Raw genomic sequence first — 23,831 nt, 5'->3', positions numbered from 1 at the left:
TTTATTGATTGGGTTATCATTATTTTTTGGTGTTGTTTTTTGAGTTCTTTATATATTCTGGATATTAGTGCTTTATCTCAGGTGTGTGTGGTAAAGAATTTCTCCCATTTTATAGGGTCTCTTTTCATGTATTGATTGTTTGCTAAGAAGAAGCTTTTTAGTTTGAATCCATCCCATTTATTGATTCTTAATTTTACTTCTTGTGCTTTAGGAGTCTTGTTAAGGAAGTCAGGTCCTAAGCCAACATGATGAAGATTTGGATCTACTTTTTCTTCTTTTAGGCACAGGGTCATTTTTCTAGTGCCGAAGTCTTTGATCCACTTTAAGTCGATTTTTGTACAGGGTGAGAGGGAGGTTTAATTTCATTTTCTTACATATAAATTTCCAGTTTTCCCAGCATCATTTGTTGAATAGGCTATCTTTTCTATGTGGGTTTGTCTCTGTGTATTCGATTTTGTTCCATTGGTCTACATGTCTATTTTGGCACTAATATCATGCCATTTGTTATTATGGCTCTGTAGTATAGTATACAGTCTGGTAATGTCATGCCTCCTGCTTCACTCCTCTTGTTAAGGATTGCTTTGATTCTTCTGGGTCTCTTATCTATCTAAATGAATTGCATGATTGCCTTTTCTAGTTCTTCAAAGAATGTTGTAGGGATTTAAAATCTGCATTAAATCTGTATAACGCTTTTGATAGTATGGCATTTTGACAATGTCAATCAATATTAAAAGTATTAAAAATTCTGCCTATCCAGGAGCATGGGTGGGGTGTCTTTCCATATTCTAAGGTCTTCTTCAATTTCTTTCTTCAATGTTCTGTAGTTTTCACTGTAGGGGTCTTTCATCTCTTTTGTTAAAATGTTTCTGAAGTATTTTATTTTTTTGAGGCTATTATGAATGAGGTTGTTTTCCTAATTCCTAATGCAGTGAATTCATTGCCTGTATATAGAAATGCATTTGCTAAATCACATATTATCACATGTGTAAGTGTAGTAAACACCTTAGAGCATATATTCCAATGTCTGGTATATAATTCATATACACATGTATATTTGTTATGATAACCTGTCATTTCAAATACTGTAAGTTTTCAAGGGCTTACTATTATCAGTGTCTTATATGCTTTCACTCATTTAATCCTTAACAGTCCATGGGGAATGAAATCCCATCATCCTAATTTTATTGGTTGTGACAGTGTGTCCTTGAGCATTTCAACAACTTGTGTGAGTGTGCACAGACAGATGGATGAAGAACTTTGGCACTTTGTCTTCCTCTAACTATGCTAAAATTTTAACTTGGAAAGAGGCACATGAAGAGATAACTACACAATCACAACACTTTTTTTTTTTTTTTACAATACTCAGAGATTCTGTTGGGATGATTTGAGGAAACTGATATTTCAGTAAAGGTGGAAGAGTTTAAGCAGGAGTTATATCTTGAAGAATAATTAATTTTTCATAGAAAAGAAAAGAAAGGCAGAGAGGATAATTTCAGCAAAAACATAAGGATGTGAAGAGAAATATTGCTTCAAAACAGGTGTGATTATTCACGGATAGGATGAAGTGTGCAAGGTATGTGGATGAAAAGTAAGAGAAACATTTAAAAAAAAAGATTTCTTAAAGCTATGTTTTCTTACACTGGATTTTGCACGAATCTGACACAATCAAGGGTTTCTTCATATATATGTGTATATATATTCATTTATTTTTTAGGACTATAACTGTACTATCAATGTACAGGGTGAGCTAGACACAGTAATTAAAAATGAATACCGTAAAAGCTTCAGGGGAAACTGCAGAAGTGATTCTAGTAAGAAATAAAAGTTGGAACAATCATATGTAAGAGAACCTCAGGGAAAAGATGTAGAAAGAAACCTAGAACAGTGCATTTAGGAAGCTCCTACACTGCATAGAAAGCAAATGGTGAGAAAAGAAAGATGCAAATACTCCTCTACTGTGGGAAGCCATCCTTATCTAGCAGAATCAGACAGTTACCTATCTAGTTTCCCTGAGAAAATGACTCCCCTAACTCCACTCTATCCTGTCCATCACAGAAGAAGTTCCTTAGGGTCTTGTTCCCCCTTATCTGTGTGTCTATAGATAAAAGAGAGTTAGGCTACTCCATGGTGTTAGAGGACAGAGCTGGTAAGGCCAGACCCGTCAAACCTCCTCTCATTTAAAAGAGTATTGGCTCTTGTGTGTTTATTGAATAGATAAGTTCATGGGTAATTGATTGATAAACAGCCAACATCATCCTCCAGCAGTTAACCCTTTTCTCATCCACACAGGACGCGGCCAAGAGACCCCCACACTCCACAAATAGCAAATTACTGTAAACACAAAATCGGTTCAATGAAATTCAGTATGCATTTATTGAGTGCCTCTGAAGTAATTACCATTTTCTGTGAGCCAAAGAATGAAAAGAGTCATACTTTCTAGAGAGTAAATGCTCAAATTATTCTAGTAAAAATACTTACAGTCTTTTTAATAATTTTGATTTCAATATTTCCTATGGCATAATTACCCCAAATATAAAATCAGTTATTTAAAATCATAAACATTTTCCTTCAATAAAAAGTATATAAAAGTTAAAGAGCTGTATGCATGAATCAAACCCAGTGGCCTGCAGGAAGCTCTGGACATAGTCACAAATATATAGTTTCAGGCATGAAATTGGTTTTCTTTTAGGAGACTCTGCAATAAAGATCTAAAGAGGTCACATGAAAGCTCAAGTAAAAATCCAACACCAGGCACAAGTTGCTACTGGTGGAAAGAAAGCAGTCTGAAAGCAAAAGCGGTTTTAAATATTTGCTGACTTGATCATTGTAATGCTGAATCATTCCACATTAACCAAACTTGTCCTTTCCATCAATCCCTTGAAAATGTACAAGATTGTTTGATGCATTCAGAGACTACTAGAAATCAGTTGAGTTGCCACTTCTGTAGACTACTGACAGTGATCATTAAATTTTTCAGTAGATTCCTCATGGGGAAGTTTATGACATTTTCATGATTTCCGGTTTTGAGCCCTCCTTGTTTGAAAGCCAGTTATCACAGTTATCCAAATGGTTAGCAGCAACAAGGAGCAGAAGGAGACTCTTTTATTACTCATCTAATTTCAAGTAGGCTTCCTAAAACTCAGGTGCACACAAAAAGTATGACACTCAATGTTTCATTAGGATTGGAGAATTTCTCATGTATTTATTCTTTCCATGTAAATAAGATAAACTGTGTAATTTCCATGGAGAAAAAAAAATTTAAATATAGATCATTAGAAAGGAATCAATCATTTAACCTTTCTTCCCCTATTCTGTAAATACCACTGCAAACAATTTCAGACAACTTTTACCCTTAGAGAAATAAGAACATGCTCTCGAATTTTCTTTGTCCTAATACCATAAACAATGGGGTTAAGGAAGGGGGGTACCAGAAGGTACATATTTGCAATGAAGATGTGAACTTGGGGGTTCACATTGTGTCCAAATCGGTGGGTCAGGAAAGTAAAAACAGCAGTGGAGTAGAAAAGAAGGATAACACAGACATGAGAACCACACGTGCCAAGAGCTTTAAGACTGGCTTCTCGTGACGGAAGACGGAAGACTGTGCGGAGGATTAGAGCATAAGAAAAAGCGATGAAAAAGCCATCGCAGGAGCCAATCACAGAAGCCACAGCCAGGCTGTAGCGCTTGGTGGCTCCTATGTCCACACACGCCAGTTTCACCACAGCCATGAACTCACAGTAGGTGTGTGCAATGATCCGGGCTCTGCAGTAGGGGAGCTGCTTGAGCAGGATGGGGTGCGGGGAAAAGAAGGCCACGCCCCGCACGACCACCGCAGCGCCCATTTTGGCAATGCGACTGTGGGTGAGAACCGTGGCGTGGCGCAGGGGGTCGCAGATAGCCACGTACCGGTCAATGGCCATGGCCAAGAAGAAGCCCGATTCCATGGCAGTAAAGCTGTGGATGAAGAACATTTGAGCCAGGCAAGCATCAAAGGCAATGTCATGGGCTCCCAGCCAGAAGAGACAGAGCATGCGCGGCAGCGTGGACGTGGACAGCACCAGGTCGGTCACCGACAGCATACACAGGAAGAGGAACATGGGCTCGTGGAGGCTTCGCTCTGCCCTGACCACGGCCAGGATGGTCACGTTCCCCACCACAGCCACCACGTACATGGAGCAGAAGGGAATCCCGATCCAGACGTGTAGGTGCTCTAGCCCTGGGATGCCCATCAGCGCGAAGCTGTTTGGAGATACTTCAGACTTATTGGCTGGTCCCATGGTGCAGCTGCCCTGTGTTGTCTGTGGAGGAGTCTGCCCGGTTAGAGCAAAAGTGACGGTCATTCCAACAAATTGCAAACAAATGAAAAATACGTCTGGAAGACCTCAAAGCATCAATTTGAAAGCTTTCTGAATTTAGAGTGAAAAAAAAAAAAAAAATCACACACATACTGAGTGACACTAAGAAAAATCTATGCAGCCAGACAGAAAGCACTAGTTGCAAAACAAGTTGAAAATCTCATGAATTTGTTTAAAAATCTTTGCTAATTATCTGTGAGCAATACAATAGAAGTTGAATAGTGCTTTCTGAATTCACATTCTAAAGTGATAAGTTGTATTAGGTTTTGTTAGAAAAATCAAATTTTGTAAATGGAAGTCTTCAAATTCATCTATCCCAAATTTCCTCCTCTTGTCAACCTGAAGGACAACGTTTCAGCTGACTTCTAAATACTGTCAAGTAAGGTTATTAATTTTTTAGAGGGTCCATTTTTTTTTTTTTTCCTAGTACTTCCCAGAATCTGTGCCCAGGACCCTTGTGGCAGTATTGGCCCCATAGCTCTTGGAGCTCTGGAAACTTCATGGATCTACTGTGTGTGCATTCTTTTCAAAATTTGAGGGTAACATGCGTTTAACAAATTTTCATTTTTTCAAATGAACAATTTTCCAACTCTACCACTTCTTTTATGCCTAGTTTTCAGAAATCCTAATTTTCTACTTTCATTCTTCTGTACCTCCCCTAGTGTGCCCTGTGCGTCTTAAGGTTCTCTATGGTATCTGAGCTTCCTAGTTATAACAGAGAACACTGTTTCTGGTATTTATATTAATATTTGCAATATCAGAGTCATCACAGTTCATATATTTTTATATCAAGTAAAGAAAAGAAACAATTCTTATTTGTTCCCAACATGAAAAAAAGCACTGTCCTAGAACCTTTCTATTTGTTACCATTAAGCAGCAAAAGTATTCCAGTTAAATATTATTTTCCAGGTTAACCAATTTAAAAATAGAAGCCCAATGCAATGGCATCACAGAAATAGTGATTCAAACACAAGAATTCTAACACAGACTGCACAGTTCATGTTCTTCACTATGCCAAACTCAATATTCACTGTAACAAATGTTTAGTGTATAGACACCTATTAATATTTTCATTATTTCAAATATCAGAGTCCTATCAATGATTTTTTGCAAATGTCCAAAACTTAGACTCCGTACTTTAATTTATCAAATGGTGTTGCATTATGTTATGTAATATTTTAAAATTTATCTTTAAGAATTTAGCACTGTCCTGCCTTGAATTTGATCAGCATTATCTGCTGACATTTTAGGTATGTATTCACATAAAACTAATAGAGATACAATATTGAAATAAGATTAGAATGATACCAAAGTTCTTTTTATCTTCCTAAAATTATATATTGGTTTAAAAGCATAATTTGCATAGGACTGTGTAGGGATTTTAGGTCAGTCAATGTGCAGAAGAGTGAAAGTCTTTTGAGTCAAGCACACTCCTTGGGACAAAAGGTGTTCTGTTTGAATGACTTGGAGATGCTCTGCAACTCCTCTGTCCTTGAGGCCTGGAGACATTATCTTATTATAATAACCTTTGGTAGTAGTGGACTCTGAGAAGCAAGCAAGTTATGTGACCTGCACATGCACAAAGCTAACTGTACTATGTAACCTAGGTAACTTGATATGACCCTGGAATAGATAATAAAATTGGACTGGCTTTCCCACGGGAGCCACTTCTTGCTCTTCACCACCCTGTGTGCTTGCCTCTTTATTCCTCTTCCCTTAACCCTTACAGCTGGACCCCTATCAACCTTTACAGTACTGATTAATTATTAACAAATATTTTGCACTTAACCAATAATGAAATTACAAGTAATGTACCCTGGGTACCCTACTGTAATTTGTACAGTCTGGCCCAGTGTCCCATATGCTCATATTATCCACACTTTGGGACTAAATGTAGCAACTATTGACCTGATTAGATGCTTGATTATAAATACTTTCAGTGTTAATTGGAAATTTTCTTAGTCTGACCTGGGCTTTATAAAATGATTATTTATATAACTGCATTTAATTATTATAATATATTATATATACTAGGAAATAAAGTACATTAAGCCTTAAAGCTTATCAAATTATACAAGCGATGCTATCACCTGCTTTTTTCCTTTTCTTCCTTTTATTTATTTTTTTGTTCCCAGCATAGGTTTTTCCCTTTGCTCTTTTATTAACTGCATTTATCTCCATAATAAGGTGTAAGTTGTCCTATACATGTGAATTATAGCTCACTCCTCAGTTTACCTGTCTTTACAGTGGAGAAAACAAAAAGTTTCTGGGAGACTTAAGTTAATTAAACATGTTAACAACTTATAAAAACACTTTACACAAAGCAAGAATTCAATAAATCAAGCACTGGAGTAAGTTCATTGTTCCATTTTTTTGTCACTAATGAGGTTCCACTAAAGTGTGTAAGCAAAGACACAACAATCAGAGTTGCACCAGATATGAAGTAAACCATGTTCCACCCTTTTAGCCAACTACTCTTTCTTCACCTTCCATTTGGTTATACTGAATTTCTCATTATTCTCCCAGGACACCACACCTCTTTGAAACATTGTGCTTTTCTTTACTTACTCTTTTAATGGCTACACCCTTGAATCTTTTCATTTTTTGTGGCAAATAACTGCTCATCTTCTAGCATGTAGTTCAAATGGAATCTATACTATGCGGGATTAAGAGAAGCAGAAGATTGTTATTTTCTTAGTTCTCTTTGCCTGCTTACTATTTTTAAAACATTTTGATAGTCTCATTTAAACTGTAGAACATAACATTTATTAATTATTACTCAGACATGCAACACCTTCAATAATTAAATTGCTCTCAGTGTAGAAACTCTAGCATAGCTAGAAACTACTACTACCCAATCAAAGACCAGTACTGGGTTATTCTTAGTAGTATGAAAAACTAAGCTGTTGCACCCTATGTGTGAATTCAAAACCATGTACTTAAGTATGATTTTATGCTGTTTCTGAATTCTTACATAGTTGGAATACTGTTTCTAATATTTACTTAGATTAATACAAAATGGCTAGATATAGGAGTTAAGAGATATGTCCCTGACACCTTTGACTACAGTGAAAAAAAAAAAGAAAAGGAAAAACTTTACTGCTTTGTTCAGCCATAAAAGGGGATGCACAGACAGAAAGCACAGTTGATGTAGATTTCAAACCAATTACAGAATAACTGAGGGCTTGGAGATCTTGATTACCCAGATCTCCACTACAGAAAAACAGAAAGCTATTAACACTTTTCCATTGACTCCTAGAATGTTGAAAATTAACATAACAATCTGGAGAAGACCTACATATCTTTACTCCCACATGCCTCGAGAGGCTAGCAACCAGATTTTTGTATATTTGATATGTTTTTTGTTACACGGAGTCATAAAAAGGGGTACTGTGTATCCAGTGATTCAAGAATCCAAGAATTCTTTTACTTAAAAGTATGTGAGGCTCCTTTAAGCACACTGCATCAATACTCAAAACAAATGCACTTTATATGCACGTATACATTTAAATAAAATCATATTTAAAAACAAAAAAATCTGTTAAGCCTATTAAAACATACTCTGATTTTTAGCTACTAAAGTGTCTCCAGACTTCAGAGCAGTTGAGGTGAGGAAAAGGCAAACCTATAGATGTGAACATTCTTACTTAAAAAATCCGCTCAGGAGAAAATTTCATGGAACAAGTTTCAAATTGGAAGTCTTTTCATAAATTTTGCTCTCTTACTAATACAGATTAACTAATTTAAAAATTAATGATGAATAGCTGTGTTTTAAGTCTTTAAATTTATGTCTTTGATTAAAATATTCAAAATCATTTTTCTAGCTTTTTAAAACAAAAGTTATTGTACTAAGGTACTGTAATGGTCTAGATGTTTTGAAAAGAAAGTGGAAAGAAAATGTTAGCCATAGCTTCTCAGAAAAACTGATCATCTCAATGAATAAGAAATGTTTCCAGGTTCTTTCTAAATATTCTTCCTCCAAAAGTAATCACCAGGATGGATGAATCTTGAATTCTGAATGGGAGGAAACAGGGTGATTTTGCTCACAGCTGTGAATGTGCCATTACCTATTGGGGGTCAAACAGCTGCAATGCTATTTTAATTCTAATTTGGAGTATCTTTGACTCTGCACTTTAGCTAATCGACAGGTAACTATATTTGTGTTGATTATAGAAGTATGTAGTTTTTAAATATCTGTAATCATTATGCTTAACTTTACTATAGGTGTTCAAAAATTGGATATTACCTTTTCAAGGATCTCATAATTCTTTAAGTGCACATATTTGAATACAGCTGTCTTCACTCTTTTCCTGTTCTGTATCTCTGATTTCACTCACCCAAACTGAAACCTGGCAGTCCTCCAGAGAGCCAACCCTATAAGGAGGAGATGCAAAGCCTGCTCAGCTAGCAGGAGCTGGAGTTATGGCTGACTCCAGATTCCACTTGGTTAAAGGATATGCATGGTGAGGTAATTTGTGGTCTTCTGTGGATAATGGTCCTTTCCCCAAATGACAAGACCTAATTACTTTGAGGTGAGGGTAATTATCATGAACTAGTCCTTAAGATAATTAATGAAGGCATTGTTTCCAATGGTCTGCTGAGTGCTTTGATATGGAATGTATTTGTTGAATATATCAGAATACATATAATGCTTTAGGACCAAAGAAAAGGGTCCTATTTATGTACTCAGACTATCATTTGTTAGACCCTAAGATTAGAGCTGAAAACTTCTCTCACTTGTTCTTCAAGCAGCCCTTGGAAAGAAAACTTAGAACTAATGAGGTGAGTAAACAAAAAGACCAACAGACTTAAAAATTTGTTCAGAAAGTTTAAAACTAATAAACATTAGTACCTGAAACCAGGTAGTTCTGGCTCCAAACTTCATTTGTTTAAACCACTATTTCACTAAGATTCAAAAAAGGATGTATGCCTCAGTTAAAGTCTAGATTCCTTCTGATTTAAAATGCTTAAATCCATGTTTACAGTGACACTTTCCAAAAATCATGAGGAATGCCTTTACAATCTTGGTCCTCCTACCTCTCTGGCATCACTTTCGGCTGTCGAGTTCATCCTCAATTTTCTGAGTCTCAAACAAACTGCATTTTGTGCTATCTGCCTCTTTAAGACTATTTCATGGTTTTTTTTTTTTTTTTTTTTTTTTTTTTTTTTTGTGTGTGTGTGTGTGTGCTGCTAATGCTATTCTTAATTCCTGTACCCATGCTCTCACATTCTTCCTCATTTAAAAGTTACAGAAGGGTTGTTACTGCCTCAAAGAGGAAGTAGGATGAAAGTGTCTGTTTTTTCATGTTTGCTATTGACAAACTATCTTCCAGTTCTGAATTATGAAACTTTGTCCCATATTTGTAGATATCTCTTGCTGGCCCATTTTGTCTTCTCAGAAGTTGTACTTATCTCAATTCATCATGTTATCTATAACTTGGGTTGAAAAACAAAAAAACCACCACCAACAAAAAACCTTTTCTCTCTCTTCTACAGATCTTGCTCACTATCTAGTCCCTGGTAGCATCTTCTATTCCCTACCCTAGATATCATCACTGACAATAACTTAAATGCTTCCATAACTTCACCTTTAGCTCATGCATTTCCTACCTGATATGTCACAGTTTTCCAGCTTATTCTGTTGGTACTGCATCTTCAGCAGTCTGCTCCTCGTCTTCTTCCCTGCCTTAGCCAGCAAGAAATACAACAAAAGACTCTACCTGTGTCTACCTAAATACCATGTATTTTCTCAGGAGATTATAGCCTCTTGGGTATTCTCAACTTTATTAATTTTACTCAGAGTGTGAATAGCAGGTGTTATTCCACAGATACAGATTAAGGATGGATTTATATTAAATTACTCACTGTAACTCTAAGTGCATCAATTTCCCTTTACCCAAGGCTTTAACTAGCTGTTGTGAGATCTGGTCAATTGTCCTACAGAAGTACCTAGACAGTCCATAGGCAAAAATGTGAGAAAAATTTTGTCTTTTCTTTTTTGATGAAGGTAAAAGTAACCATCACCATGACCCTCCTCTGTATACAAACCAATAGTGCCTCATTCTTGTCCACCCCTTTGGTAAATAAATGCAGTCTGTCCAGGAGTCATATAGTCCATCTATTTTTTCTTTCTTCTAAGACCTAGAATGATGTCAAGTTCTTAGTAGTATTCCTATTACAAATATAAATGTATTAGACAATTCAATCACTGATCTTTGAAATGTAAATCTTAATTCAGTGACCTCTTCTTGTCTACAACTTTTTGATATTTGTGATGATAAAAGAGAAGGTCTATTAAAGGTGCACATCACAGAAACTTAATAGAACAATAGCTACATACTTAATCTCATGGCATTTGATACGGTAGAAGGTTTGAAGACTATCAGGGAAGATCAAGTAAACATATTTGTCCAAAAGATAATGGTAGCACACACAATATTTGTTTGGGTTTACATTAACATGTCTGCATATTGGTGAGAGAAGGGATGAAGTTCCATAGAGCATTGGAACATCTAGAAGCTATAGCCAACTGGGAGAATAAGGAAGAGGAGTCATGGAAATGCAAGGGGAAAGGGAAGCTTGCATGCCTAGGTGATGTAACTCAGCTGTGCTGTGGGGTAGTCTCTGAATTACAGAGTTCTGAGGGTCTCTTAAGCATTGGGTGTATATACCTCAAGATTTATTTTATTTATGTCTGCAGACATTGGGCACAATTTTGCTGGATATGCATGGTAGACTGACAGCAAGTAAATCAATATGCTTATTGATCTGTTTAAGCCAATCTATGTATAAAAAATGAATTTATACAAGACACATTTTAATCTAATATATCTATTTCAGTTTGTTGTGATGAAATAGTAACCTAGGAGCCACTATACAGCTACCATCAAAGATCTATTTATATAACAAACACTCCGTGGCTGTATCTATACCACTGAACTTGGCAGGAGAGAAATATCTCCTACAATAAAGCCTGATTCATAATTGCCATACCAATTTTCCCCTATTGTGGCAAGTAATCCTCAAGTCCCTTTGTGTATTTGGTCTCCTCAAAATTATTTCTTATTTTGTCTGAATCCAAACCTTTATCAATTCTGTCTCCATTCCAACCTAGCTACCAAATTCAATGAGACAGAAAAAAATATATAAATAAAAGGGCTGCCTCTTGTATCTACATGTCACTCATCCACCTCTTCTTGAATTTGCACATCCTCACTCATTTTGTGCCTGTATTGTAACAATGACCTGGAGGCAGCTTTTGAAAAAGATGGACTCTTCACATTGGCCTGCACAAGTCTGATGGGTGACTAAATATGTTTGGCATTTCTGCCTTCATATTGCATCTCTCACCTTTGAGTACCTTAATCTTTGGATCAGATTCCTTCTTAACTCTAAGTAGACAAGTTAGTGATTCAAGGAGCATTTTTCTAAAATCTATTAATAAAAGGTTGAGCAGACCTTTATCTTATATCTTCTTTTCTTGGAAGGCAGAAGATACCAAGATAAGTATAACTCAGTTATTCTCAAGAATTTCATAATCCACAGACTATTTGCCACCAGCTCTTTTTATGTACAGTTTCACACCGCCACTAGAGTTGTGCCTAAGAGGATGCAGGCAATGCCACAACTTAGCTCCATTTTTCTACTCTGACCTTAATCAGTTCTCCTCCTCAGCATATCTCAATTTCCATGAACAGGGTGATTTTCAGGCAATCATCTCCCCTGGAACTTTCAAAACCAGATCTGAGCTAATGAACAACTAGACCACAGTTTGCACAAGTTGGATTAACTCTAGATACTTCTTGACCCTGCCTTTGTCCTTCCTTTAATGATGCTGGAGGTTTAATTATCACCTTGATGACAGATCTTAGGTCACAAGAGTTCAGTCTTCCTAGTATGGCCACACAAAATAAGTTCATTCCCTGCTTTTACCATCACTCATCTCTTGTTTGGTCTATTGAGGCAAGTGGCTGGGTATGGTCTCTTAGGATCTAGGAGATAGAACCTTCAGCAATGACTCCACTAACACTGTGAATGAGATGTTGCTACTCCTCACAAAAACCAACATCCACATTGTGTGATATTGTGTAATGTATGCTATGTTGCAACTCACATGATGTGCTCTTATGTTTCTCCACTCTGTCCAAACTAATCATTATTTTCAATATTTGCACTCCTATCAACATATGAATAAGCTATCATTAAAAGCACCTTAAAACATATATAGTGAGATATGCTTATAGAAAATCTCATGAACCAAATACCTATTACACATTGCCCTACTTATCATATAGGTTTCACAACAAAACCTTTTAAATAGTTGTCTATACTCACCTTCCCCAATCTGACCTTTCTAGTACTTTTGCAAAAACATTGCAGTTAAATCTTTCCACATGTGATAAGGGATATGGCCTGTTTGACAACCCATGTAATATAAGTTCATCCAACTACCATGTATGTTCATTTGAATTTAATTTTGGGGGAATAGGTAAAAATCCGTTGGATTTGTTGACTCACTGTAAACCAAAGCTGAGAAAGTCCTCCAAGATGACCTTGTTCCATATGGTCTCATTGTAACATGAAGGTCATGATCCTTGGGTGTCTGAGCATACTATCAGTTTAGAATATATTTTATAATGTACACTTATTCCTTTTTTCATTTTCCTGAGTACCTTAGTCCATTTTGTGCTGGTGTAACAGAATACCTGAGACTGTATAATCTATAAAGAACTGAATTTTTCTTTGCAGTTCCAGAGTCTGGAAGTCCAAAGCATGGTACCAGCATCTGTGAGGCCTAGTTGTGTCACAATCTGTCTTATGGCATCATGTGGTAAGGAAGGAATCAAACAAGAATTAGATAAAACCAATCTGAACTCACCCTTTCATGAGGAGGCCATTCCATGATCACAGTCTTACTTCATTCCTGAGGGCAGTGCACAAATTGCCTAAGCACCTATTAGTAGTGTTACCAATGGCATGTAATTGTAGCATGAGTTTTGGAGGAAGTATTCAAACATTAGCCTTCCTTGGTATATGACTATAATTCCTTCATGAAGAACTGGAAGATATATTCCCACATATGCTTGGAGTGTTATTTTGGTATTGTGGCTCTTAGGAACATGAATTTTCCTTTAGTCATTGGATTTTGGATTGGGAAACAGCCTCATATTGGAAACTGAGCAAAATATTGTGACCATTTTATTCAGATATCTGAACTCAGATTTCTGGGGTCATGTCCCAGGTTTTTATTTAGTGAAAGAGTGAAAAATGTCTTTGTTCATTGATAATTGGCTGATACCTAGCAATAACATATTTTATTACCCATCTCCATCTTTAGTTTTGCATGAGACCAGTTAGCCACTACTCTGGCCTGGATAATTTACACAAAAAGTCTTACCATCTTCTTTCAGATGATTAAATCCTGGCTACTTACCTTTTTATTTTTTTTTTTAAATTGTATAGTCCTATTCACAGACTTGTACCTTCTTTTTATAATAGCACCTTCTACCTTTTCCCTAAACCACGGAGGGCAGCCACATTGAACTTCTCCTTTTTTGTGGCACCTTCTCCTTTACGTTCCCTCAGGCTCATTTAATGAAATGTCCTCTCGTCACTTCCATGGGTCATAGTTTACTAGTAGTGTTTTGACATCTTATAGTGTATTATGTCTTGCACTCTAGTACCTTTCTGTATCATGTGTCATGCTAGTAAGATCAGCTCACTCATTGTGGATCATCATATTTCCAAGTTACTTAAACTACAACATATGAGAGTCATCTTCCAAGTTTCTTACAAAGACATTAAGTCTTATGTCATGGAGGTTTGCTCCCATATCAATAAATTTTTCATATCTAATTATTAATTAATTACCCCATCATTCTTGTTGGATTTGTTTTGTTTCATCATTTAACCTGAGATTTAAAAATATATTTTTTAGATTTTCCCTCTGGTGTTCTACTCTTTCTGAAACAAGACCTGAATTTTACCTAAAATGTATTCTAGGTGAAGACTTTCACTTTCTCTAGAACTCTGCTACTCTGAAATTTCTTTGAGCATTAAGCATGGTTACTGAGAGTCAATTATATTCTTTTAAGAAGATCTGATGACAGCCTGGCTTTACCTTAAATTAACTAATAATGGTCTCATTTCATTATCTTCTTTTGATATATCAGTGTCCCTAAAAATAGTCATACAAATTTGTAGTCTTCATAAGTCTGATTTATGATTTGGGCTTTGATTATGTTTGGTTTTGATTTTTAATACGCTCCTCTTTTGTTCATCATTTTAATCATGACACACTGATTTACTACCTGTCCATAAAAAACTTGAACTTTTCTTGACTTCCAAACCTAAATTTTTACTTTTCTTTATTCTGCATGGATTTTTCTTTCTCTAGCTTTTATAAAACATTTCTATTACTTAACAAATCTATGTCAAGGATAATATGATCACTATGTCCAAACAGTCCCTATTTCCTCTTCTCTCACACTACATCACCTCTAAAGATTACACCACATTTTCAGAACATGAAATTATTGAATGAATATTTATGTTAATTTATTTTTTGCAGATTCCCAGGTTCTCTCTTCCCATCAAACATACATTTTATTAAGTATGCGTTCCATATGTTTTTCGTGACCCTTGACAAGACTGAGTCATAGTAGGAGTTCAGTATGCATTTCCTGAATGATCTTTTTCAGGAAAGAAATAGTCTGAACTATTATGTGATTGGGAGCCTTGTTCCTGAGTACTCCAGAACATACATTATCAAGGATTTAGAAGTAAGTGAAAATACTTTCTCAATATTCCCTGCAATTCACACACAGGGAAATTTACTATATAAGTGAAATCATGAGGCACAGGAAAGTTGCACTTTCCCCTTACATGCAGCTGTATGATCTCTGTAAAATGCCAGCTAGAAGATGATTGTGAGAAACCATCGGTCAAACTTTTCTAACTGAATTGATTTTCCTTTTTTGAATTTCTGTCTTTTCTATTTTTAATAGAAAATCTTCAGTATTTACCATCAGAATTTATGAAAATCAGTCCCCTAAATGATCAAATTATTTTTAGTTTACCACCCTAGGTATGAATTTAAATATTGCTGCTCAATAATTTCTTCTGAATTTCAGACTTATTCGAGATAATGATAAACTAACTGCCACAGAACCAAATCAAGTGTAGGATTTTAAAAATATATCTGTCACCTTTAATTCTAAAGCTTGGCATATGACCCAAAGTATTCTGAGGATACATTGTCTTTTCGCTTTCACTTATATCATAGTGTTATCTATTAGCAGAATGTAGAATGGAAAAAATTTGGCATAAACAGTGGTTCTCAAAATATTAATAACTCTATTTCCCATTCAGGAAACTGAGACACAAAGATGTATCTTGATAATGATCAACAAAACTAGTAAGAGTTTGTTCTGTAATTTACAGCTAAGCACTGTGACTTGAGAGGCATTAGTCTTTAATTTTTACTACTACTCTTAAAATTTTAGATATACAATTGTGTTCCATCCTAAACAAGACAAAGTCAAACACAGTATTATAAATTATGTTTATAAAATCAGAAATAAGACTATCAAGTAGCTACTGTCCTTTCAAGGAAAAAGGTGTGGATTCTTTGGAGAATCAGCTGAAATGATCTCTTTGGTACCCCATACCTGCAACCCTCATAGGTCTTAACTTGTTCTGAAAGAAGAAATTAAAAATTCAAGTGCAGAAGTGGCACAGTCTCTATAACCACAGTTTGAGAGACCACTGTACTCACAGAAAAACATTGCAAAGCATACTATAGTGACATATTTACAAAACTGTTTTGGTCATCAACAGGAATATGGTACATGGTAGAGCAACTGTAATCTTCATACTATTTACTAAGTCAAATAAAGACTTATCCTACAAGATTCTCCATAAAATTTCCATTTACGAGGCTTCACAAAAGAAAGAAGAATAAGTGTCAGTAAAGAACAGCCAGAATTATGATTTACAAGGAAATGTTAGAAACAATATTTCTATGTTTTGTAATACAGATTAGGAGGAACTACGAAGAAGCAGTTTCATCATGCAATGAGAGAGGAGGCTATGATATTGTAAGAGAATCAACTTGAACATTTAAAGAAACAAAAGGAGAAAAAAATGATATTACAATTTTGGACATCCTAAAGTCTTTTGGAAAGTATTTTGGAGAGTAAATATTATTTAGATATAAAAAAAATTCATGCTATGTAGAGAAATATAATACATCACAAAAAATTCAAGAAGGCCTCAGCAAGGCATATCTTAAGAGTTTCTTCACTTCCCTGTTCCAAAGGCTATTTGAGGAGTGCCATATCAATTTCAAGGGCAAAATTGAGGTTCAGTCTTTTCCTACAGGATTGTATACAAAACTACTAACTGACAACTAAAAAGAGAAGTCATCTCAATGAATGTTGGAGATAAGTCAATGACGATATCTCTTGATAAAACTGATAAAATTGAACAATAGCAGAGTCTGTGGAAGCCAACATATAAACCAATGCATATAATAGTTAAAATTTTATGAGACAAATATATCACAAATAAATCACACAAGTCAGATATCTTCTCAGCAAGTATATTGAGAACAAAATCTAACCAATGACAAAAAAAAAATGCATACTTTAAATACTACAAGTAGAAGATATAGGGATTCCCACTTCTAGAAAAAAGGACTTAGGTTGTTCTAATTGTTTCATCATTCTGTTTACCTAAGTCATGGAAACTTGTGAAGGAATGACTTGGCCTTTTAGATTTTGTGAGATGTCAAAATTTGAAGGACGCGTTCTCTGATTCTCTTGGTTCTTATACCATAGATCACTGGGTTCACCATGGGTGGAACAAGCAGGTAGATGTTGGCCACCAAGATGTGAATATGGGGAGCCACATTGTGCCCAAACCTGTGGGTGAGGAAGGAGAAGAAGGCTGGAGTGTATGCCACTAGGATGACACACACGTGGGATCCACAGGTGCCCAGGGTCTTGAGCCGAGCCGCCTTGGATGGAAGGTGGAAGACAGTGTAAAGGATCACAGCATAGGAGCATATGATCAATATGAAATCCAAGCCCCCTGTGAGAAAGGCTGCAGTTAGGCTGTAGATTCTGCAGACCCTGGTCTCCGCACAAGCAAGCTTAATCAGAGCCATGAATTCACAGTAGGTGTGCGGGATGATATTGGTTCTGCAGTAGGGAAGCCACCGAAGCATCAATGGCTGAGGACTGAAAAGTAAAATCCCCCGGCAAACAATAGCCAGCCCCAAGTTCCTGATGACTCTGTGTGTCAGGACAGTGGAATGTTGCAGAGGATTGCAGATGGCCACATAGCGGTCAAAGGCCATGGCCAAGATGAACCCTGAGGCCATGCTACAGTGGGAATGAATGAGAAATACTTGGACAAGGCAGGCTTCAAAATAGATCTCCCTGTCATGGAACCAAAAAATACTGAGGATTTTAGGCATAGCGCTGGTGCAGATGATCAGGTCAGCCACAGACAGCATACACAGGAAGAAGTACATGGGCTCATGCAGGTTGGAATCTGTTTTGATAATGAAGAGAATGGAGAAATTGCCCAGGAGAGCACTCAGGTAAACAAAGCAGAAGGGCACTGATAACCACGTGTGGACTGATTCCATTCCTGGAATGCCAAGGAGAAGAAAGATACTGGGATGGAAATTGGTATGATTTGAGGAGGACATGATGAAAGCCACAGGCAGTGATCAGCTCTGAAATGGTTTGGATTCTTTCACATTCATCTGTCTACTCACTTTCTGATGTCCTTATTTATGAACTTACATAGAATTCTTGATGTTATTTTTTACTACCCAAAGAAGCAGCAAATGGAATCCAACCTCTAATTTCAGATTTTAACATTCCAACAGGAAGACAATGGTGCCCACCAATGATTATATTTGCATGTAAGTACTGCAGTTATAAAGTTATATGAACAGGCTGTTCCCATGACACAATAGATGAAGAAATTTACTCCATTTGAATGAGTCAAATGATTTCATAGACTAGGGGCTTAATCTTTGTTGTAAAGCATCCTGGACCTTTAAAATAAAGAGAAAAAAATATATTTAAAAAATTCATAATGAACACATCATTAACTCCACTGAAAAGATAAAGGAACTGTTTTGTGTATATTTGAGAGAGTTAGTGTTTACACTTCTTTTTGAAAATTTTTTGAGACTTCAGATAGAAAATTTATATACTTATTATGTTTTGAAATATGTATACAATGAGGAATAGTTCAATGAAATAATTAACATACGAATTACCCCTCTTTGTGATGAGAATACTAAAAACCTCTTAGCAATTTTCAAGAATGCAGTACATTGTTATTTACTGTAAGCACTATGTGGTATAATAGATCTGTGGAATGACTATAGGTTGGCTCAGAAATAATTTTCTGCCATAAGAGTATGGCTGATATTATATTTAGAGGACACAGATGCAGAGTGTATCCTAGTTTAGAAACTTTTGGTCTTACATTTGTAGCTTATTCCATTGGCAAAAGTGTCTAGTTCATGTTCAATTAAAAATATTTATTAATACTTTCTAATTGTGCCAAGGGAAACTTAGGAGAAAATCTCCTGTTCCTTTAAATTTATAATGTCATGTGTATGTATTTTAAAAGTAGTTTTGGATGAGTGAATTCTAAGTTTAGATGATTTGTTGAAGGTTAGAGTTCTGTTATGATAATTCAACAGTTATGCAACAACAATTTCCTTTGAATATCCTCCAAATATTTGTATTCTTTGACCAATATCTCCTGTCTCCGAACCCCTGCTAATTACCATGCTACTGTGCATTTCTGTGAACTCAAATTTTATAGATCTTATATGTGTAAGATCATGTGGTATTGTTTTTCTTTTTGTGTTACAAAATGAGTAGGTGAGACCATGATGACACATTATTAATTAGTTAATTGATCAAAAAAATTGCCTTAGATAGTACCTTGATTTCTTAAAAAGAATTCTTTGTATAGACCTAGGTAAAATGAAACAGCTAAAATACCATAGTCTAAAATAAGACATCTGAGACATTTGAAACCAATCTGTTAGCAGAAATTGTAAGTTGCACATCAAGGAATACAGAAACAAAATATTGCTGACTTATAAATATTTTTGTAACAACCATTTTTGCCTCATTTAAATATTGATATTCTAGTCATATGACATAAATTCTAATGAGGTTTTATTTTCATTTATGTCAAGCTATTTTCTAATATTTTTTCTTTTATCAATTATTTAAATTACTTTTGCAAGTCTTAATAATTTTCAAATTTTCAAATATTTGGAGGTTCTTCATAGGAAATTATTGTTGCATTTGAATGATCATAGCATATCTCTACCTTCAAAGAATCATTTCAACTTAGAATTCATTAATTCAAAACTATTTTTAAAATACATTAACACGACAATGACATTAAAAACTTAAGGGAACAGAAGATTTTTTCCTAAATTCCCCTTTCCACAATTAGAACATATGAATAATAATTTTAATTGAAAATGATCTAGACCTTTTTACCAATGAGCTATAAATGTAAGACCAAAAGTTTCTAAACCAGGATATTCTCTGCATTTGTCTCCTCCTGCTAAATAGAAAATCAGTCATACTATTATGTCAGAAAATTATTTTTGAACCATGTTATAATCATTCTCAATTAATATCCCATTTATCTCTGACAAGGTCATTTTTTTTTTCTTCTTTCCCATCTAACAAATAGTTTAAATTGCAATGTTCTAAGGGCTACAGTAGACACTAGAATTTAGCAATATTAAGTTCAGTCCTACTGTGCTTTGAAATCCCACCAGTAATTTACGGATTAGATATAAAAATAACAATGGGGCACATTGTATCCTTGGAGACATACAAATTGGAGCAAAATAAATAGCAGTAGATATAAGAAGTAGAAAGACTGCAAAAATAAGATCTTCAGATTCTATCAGAATTATTCTAGTATAATCAGAGAGCTGGTTGAACAAAGAAGCCCATCTCTGTCAGATTGCAAACTTCTCAGAACAGTTCTCTTTAACTTCTAGTTCAGGGATGGGTCAGGAGTTTACCAGTTACTGGTCCTAGGACCCAAAGGATGACTAAGGAGAATAATTAAACATAATTTTTCAATCAAGTTTGAAGTTGTTAGTCCCTGAATATGGGCAGATATTCTCATATAAAAAAAATGAATAAAAAGACAATATTTTAAAAAAGGGAATCTGAAATGATTTGGTAATGAGACTGAAAATTGACTCAACAAATATGGTTCAAGATTTATTTTGAATAATATCTTTACCTGGGCAAATAAAATAGAAGTTGAAGAACTTCATGGTAGCATGTAAAGAATAGGTAATGTACAGCCCTGATTGTACTATTAAATTTGCTCTTCAGAAGAGCTCTTTGTTTAATCGGTAAATCAATTTCAAAATAATAGACCTTATCACATTGTACAATAGGAGACTATGTCTAGGTCAACACTCTAATTCCAGTCTCAAACTTTATAATGAACATATTGCTACATTAATTTTCACTTTGAAGACTTAGTAAGGTCTGAGTTAGAAATTCAGAATGAATTAGAATTTTTTTCAGTAGAGCTAAACAGAATGAAGGAGTCAGGCACCCAGGAGCCTAAATGGCATGTGCCAGTAGCAATCTCCGGCAAACAGAAGAGGAAATGAGTAAACACAGAGTTATTCTCTCTCTCCTCCCAGGGATTTCGTTTGTTTCATACCCTGCAATTCTTCACTTTCAGCTCCTTGATGCAACTTGGCTTAACCTTGAGCATTGTGCATATCAAATACCAATGTGTGTCCTGTAGTCTGACAAGACAAGGGATCAGAGGCAAATACTGTTTGGTCTCTGATGTTTACTGAGAACTACTTAACCTTAGAAAAATCTCAACTATATGGCATGTCTTTCCTATAGGCAAGATTAGGTGTCAAAATCTAATCTAATCTCTAAAGCTAATGGGGGAAAAGAAACCCTAAACAGGGTCTGGTGATTCAAGAAATATGATATTTGATATAGACACTGAATTCATAGAAATATGAAAAACAATGTAATTTTTAAAATATTACATGCTATTTTTTATGTTGATATGAAACAATTCCTTTGTAGAAGACTGTAGTCATCTCTTTCTCATTTCTCTTCCCCTATTCTCGTGGAACACTCACTTTCATTCTCCAATTTCAATCTATTTTCTGATTCCTTTGATCTTAGTGAAATATCACAGGCTTCCTTCCCTGCTTTTCTAATGAATGGAGAGGCTGAGATGGTTTGCCCTACCTGTCTTTATCACCAGAAACCTCAGTTCTGTCTTCATATGCTTTCTTGCTCGGATCACATTGATTATATTAATAGACAGAAAATTACAGTTTACCATGGACAAGAAGTGACCCAGGGGAGCATGGACTCCCTGCGGAACCCATCATCCACCAGGGTAGAGACTTTGGAGGGGAAGATAGCAACAGTCCTCAGAACTTTTGTACCCCCAGTCTTTAAATCAAAAATTTGACAAAGAGGATAGGAAAGAAACGATTTCTTCTGTAAAATCTGTTTCACTATAAAACTATTTTCACTGGGGACATGCCAGCTGGTCAAAAATATTTAGAAGTATGCTTCTTACAGTACATCCTTTGAAATTTATGATCAGATGGGCTTCACATGATAATTTTTACTTTAGTGAGTACACATAATTCCTGTTTTCCTATGAGAAATGTAATGCAATAATTTCTCTCATAATGCTGCAGTTTTCATATTTATGATCCCAGATTTCACAAAACATATTATCTATATTATATTCAGTAATTCACTAAAACTTTCTGTAGTTCCTGGGTACAATTGTGTTTTTTTTGTTTTGTTCCACTTATTAGGAAAAACTTTGAAGATAAGTTCATTGTTCCAGTTTAATGAGAACATAATAGAAAAAAAGAAGAAGAAAAAAGACCTAGCATCTATTGCTCTGAGTATTATCCTATAAAGAAATTTGCAGAAAAAAATTTTATGATACCTCACTTCACCACCATATACTTGGAAGTTTTTCACACTCCTTTATTTATTTAATCAGTATATAAGTAATGTTCTTGGGACTGAGGATATAATAAAGTAATAGACAAGATCTGTGGTGTTAGAAATATTGGATATAATCCAAGAAAACTTCAAGAAAAATAATTAAATATTTTTTCAGGAAATAAACAAAAAGTTCTTGATAGAACAGATTGATGTGATAGAAACTGACCAAAACTAGGAGGAACATAGTGATGATGAGCAGGGAAGACCTTTGTGAGGAGATGACACTCAAATTGAGACTTAAATTATAAGAATATAAAATATTCAAAGAACTGAGGAGGAAAATTGCAAAAAAAAGTATCACAAATATGAGATACAGAATCCCTGGGGAAAAAGTCTTGCTAAGCATTGAGGGAGGTGAAACAGGTGGGATAGTTGAACATGGAAAGTTAACAGAGTCCTCAGAGGAGGTTAGAGGGAGCAGAGCAAGGCCACTTAGAACCTTACTGACCACTGGAAAAAGCCAAAGTTCAATCCAGTAGGAACCAGTGTGTCCAAGGATTTGTAATTTGATGTCCTCTATAGAGAATTGATAAAGAATGTTAAATTTAGAAACGAAGCTGATTGTAAGGCCACTTTCAAAGACCAGGTTAAGATTATGTTAGGTTTCCAAAAAACTAAAGTTTTTCCCATTCTGCCTTTATCTTTTGCATGTTTATGGAGTTTTTTCAATGGTTCTATACATCCCTGTTGGCTACAAACAGCATCTATGTACTGATGATTTCCAAGTTTATGTCACCATCCCCACCTTATATGCTGAAATAATAACTTCCCTACTCATCTAAAAATGTGATATCTCCTTGTGAATATGGTATATGAATCTCAACCATAATACTTCTAAAGCTTTTCTTGAACTCTAATATCCATAATCTCGTTTCCCCATAGATGTTCCCTTCTTTGTAAGTTGCATGAAAATATGACTATTTACACAAGCATATAGGATTCAGGCCTGTCTGAAGATAATTAAGGGGAGCACTTTTTTATATAAGCTACAGCTTTTGTGAAAAAATACTGAAGTTGTTGCTGGGCATGGTGGCACACTCCTGTAATCCCAGTGACTCAGGAGGCTGAGAAAGATTGCAAATTCAAGACCACAGCCTCAGCATCTTAGCAAGGCCCTAGGTAACTCAATGAGACCCTGTCTCTAAATAAAATATAAAAAAGGACTGGTGACATGATTTAGGGGTTAAGCACCCTGGAGTTCAATTCTTAGTAACAACTACAATGAAATAAAATAGTGATAATTTTTTTTTCTTTGCATGTGCTATTTGTTGTATCCGTTAGTTATACAGGCAGAGATATACAATAGACCATTGAATGTACTGTCCTGCATTAGAGAGGTCAATTATTGTGATGTTCAGTCAAACTACCAATGTATAGTTAG

The 23,831-nt window shown here is 35.4% G+C and overlaps 2 protein-coding genes across 2 annotated transcripts; both read right to left on the bottom strand.

Annotated features, from left to right (window-relative positions):
• Nucleotides 1–3,335: 3,335 nt before the first annotated feature.
• LOC306639866 (olfactory receptor 52P1-like) lies at nucleotides 3,336–4,280 on the bottom strand (the record flags this gene model as incomplete). The annotated part of the gene is made up of 1 exon (XM_079103559.1): nucleotides 3,336–4,280. One exon carries the CDS (start codon nucleotides 4,278–4,280, stop codon nucleotides 3,336–3,338), a length of 945 nt encoding a protein of 314 aa, XP_078959685.1.
• A 12,850-nt stretch (nucleotides 4,281–17,130) lies between these two features.
• On the bottom strand, nucleotides 17,131–18,075 carry LOC306640495 (olfactory receptor 52E8-like; the record flags this gene model as incomplete). The annotated part of the gene is made up of 1 exon (XM_079104778.1): nucleotides 17,131–18,075. The coding sequence occupies one exon, from the start codon at nucleotides 18,073–18,075 to the stop codon at nucleotides 17,131–17,133; it is 945 nt and encodes a 314-aa protein (XP_078960904.1).
• Between the last annotated feature and the right edge of the window lie 5,756 nt (nucleotides 18,076–23,831).

This window comes from Sciurus vulgaris, assembly GCF_902686455.1.
Source record: "Sciurus vulgaris genome assembly, chromosome: 11".
Classification (NCBI taxonomy): domain Eukaryota; kingdom Metazoa; phylum Chordata; class Mammalia; order Rodentia; family Sciuridae; genus Sciurus; species Sciurus vulgaris.
Note: the sequence above shows the minus strand (reverse complement) of the source record. Positions and strands in the feature narration are given on the sequence as shown.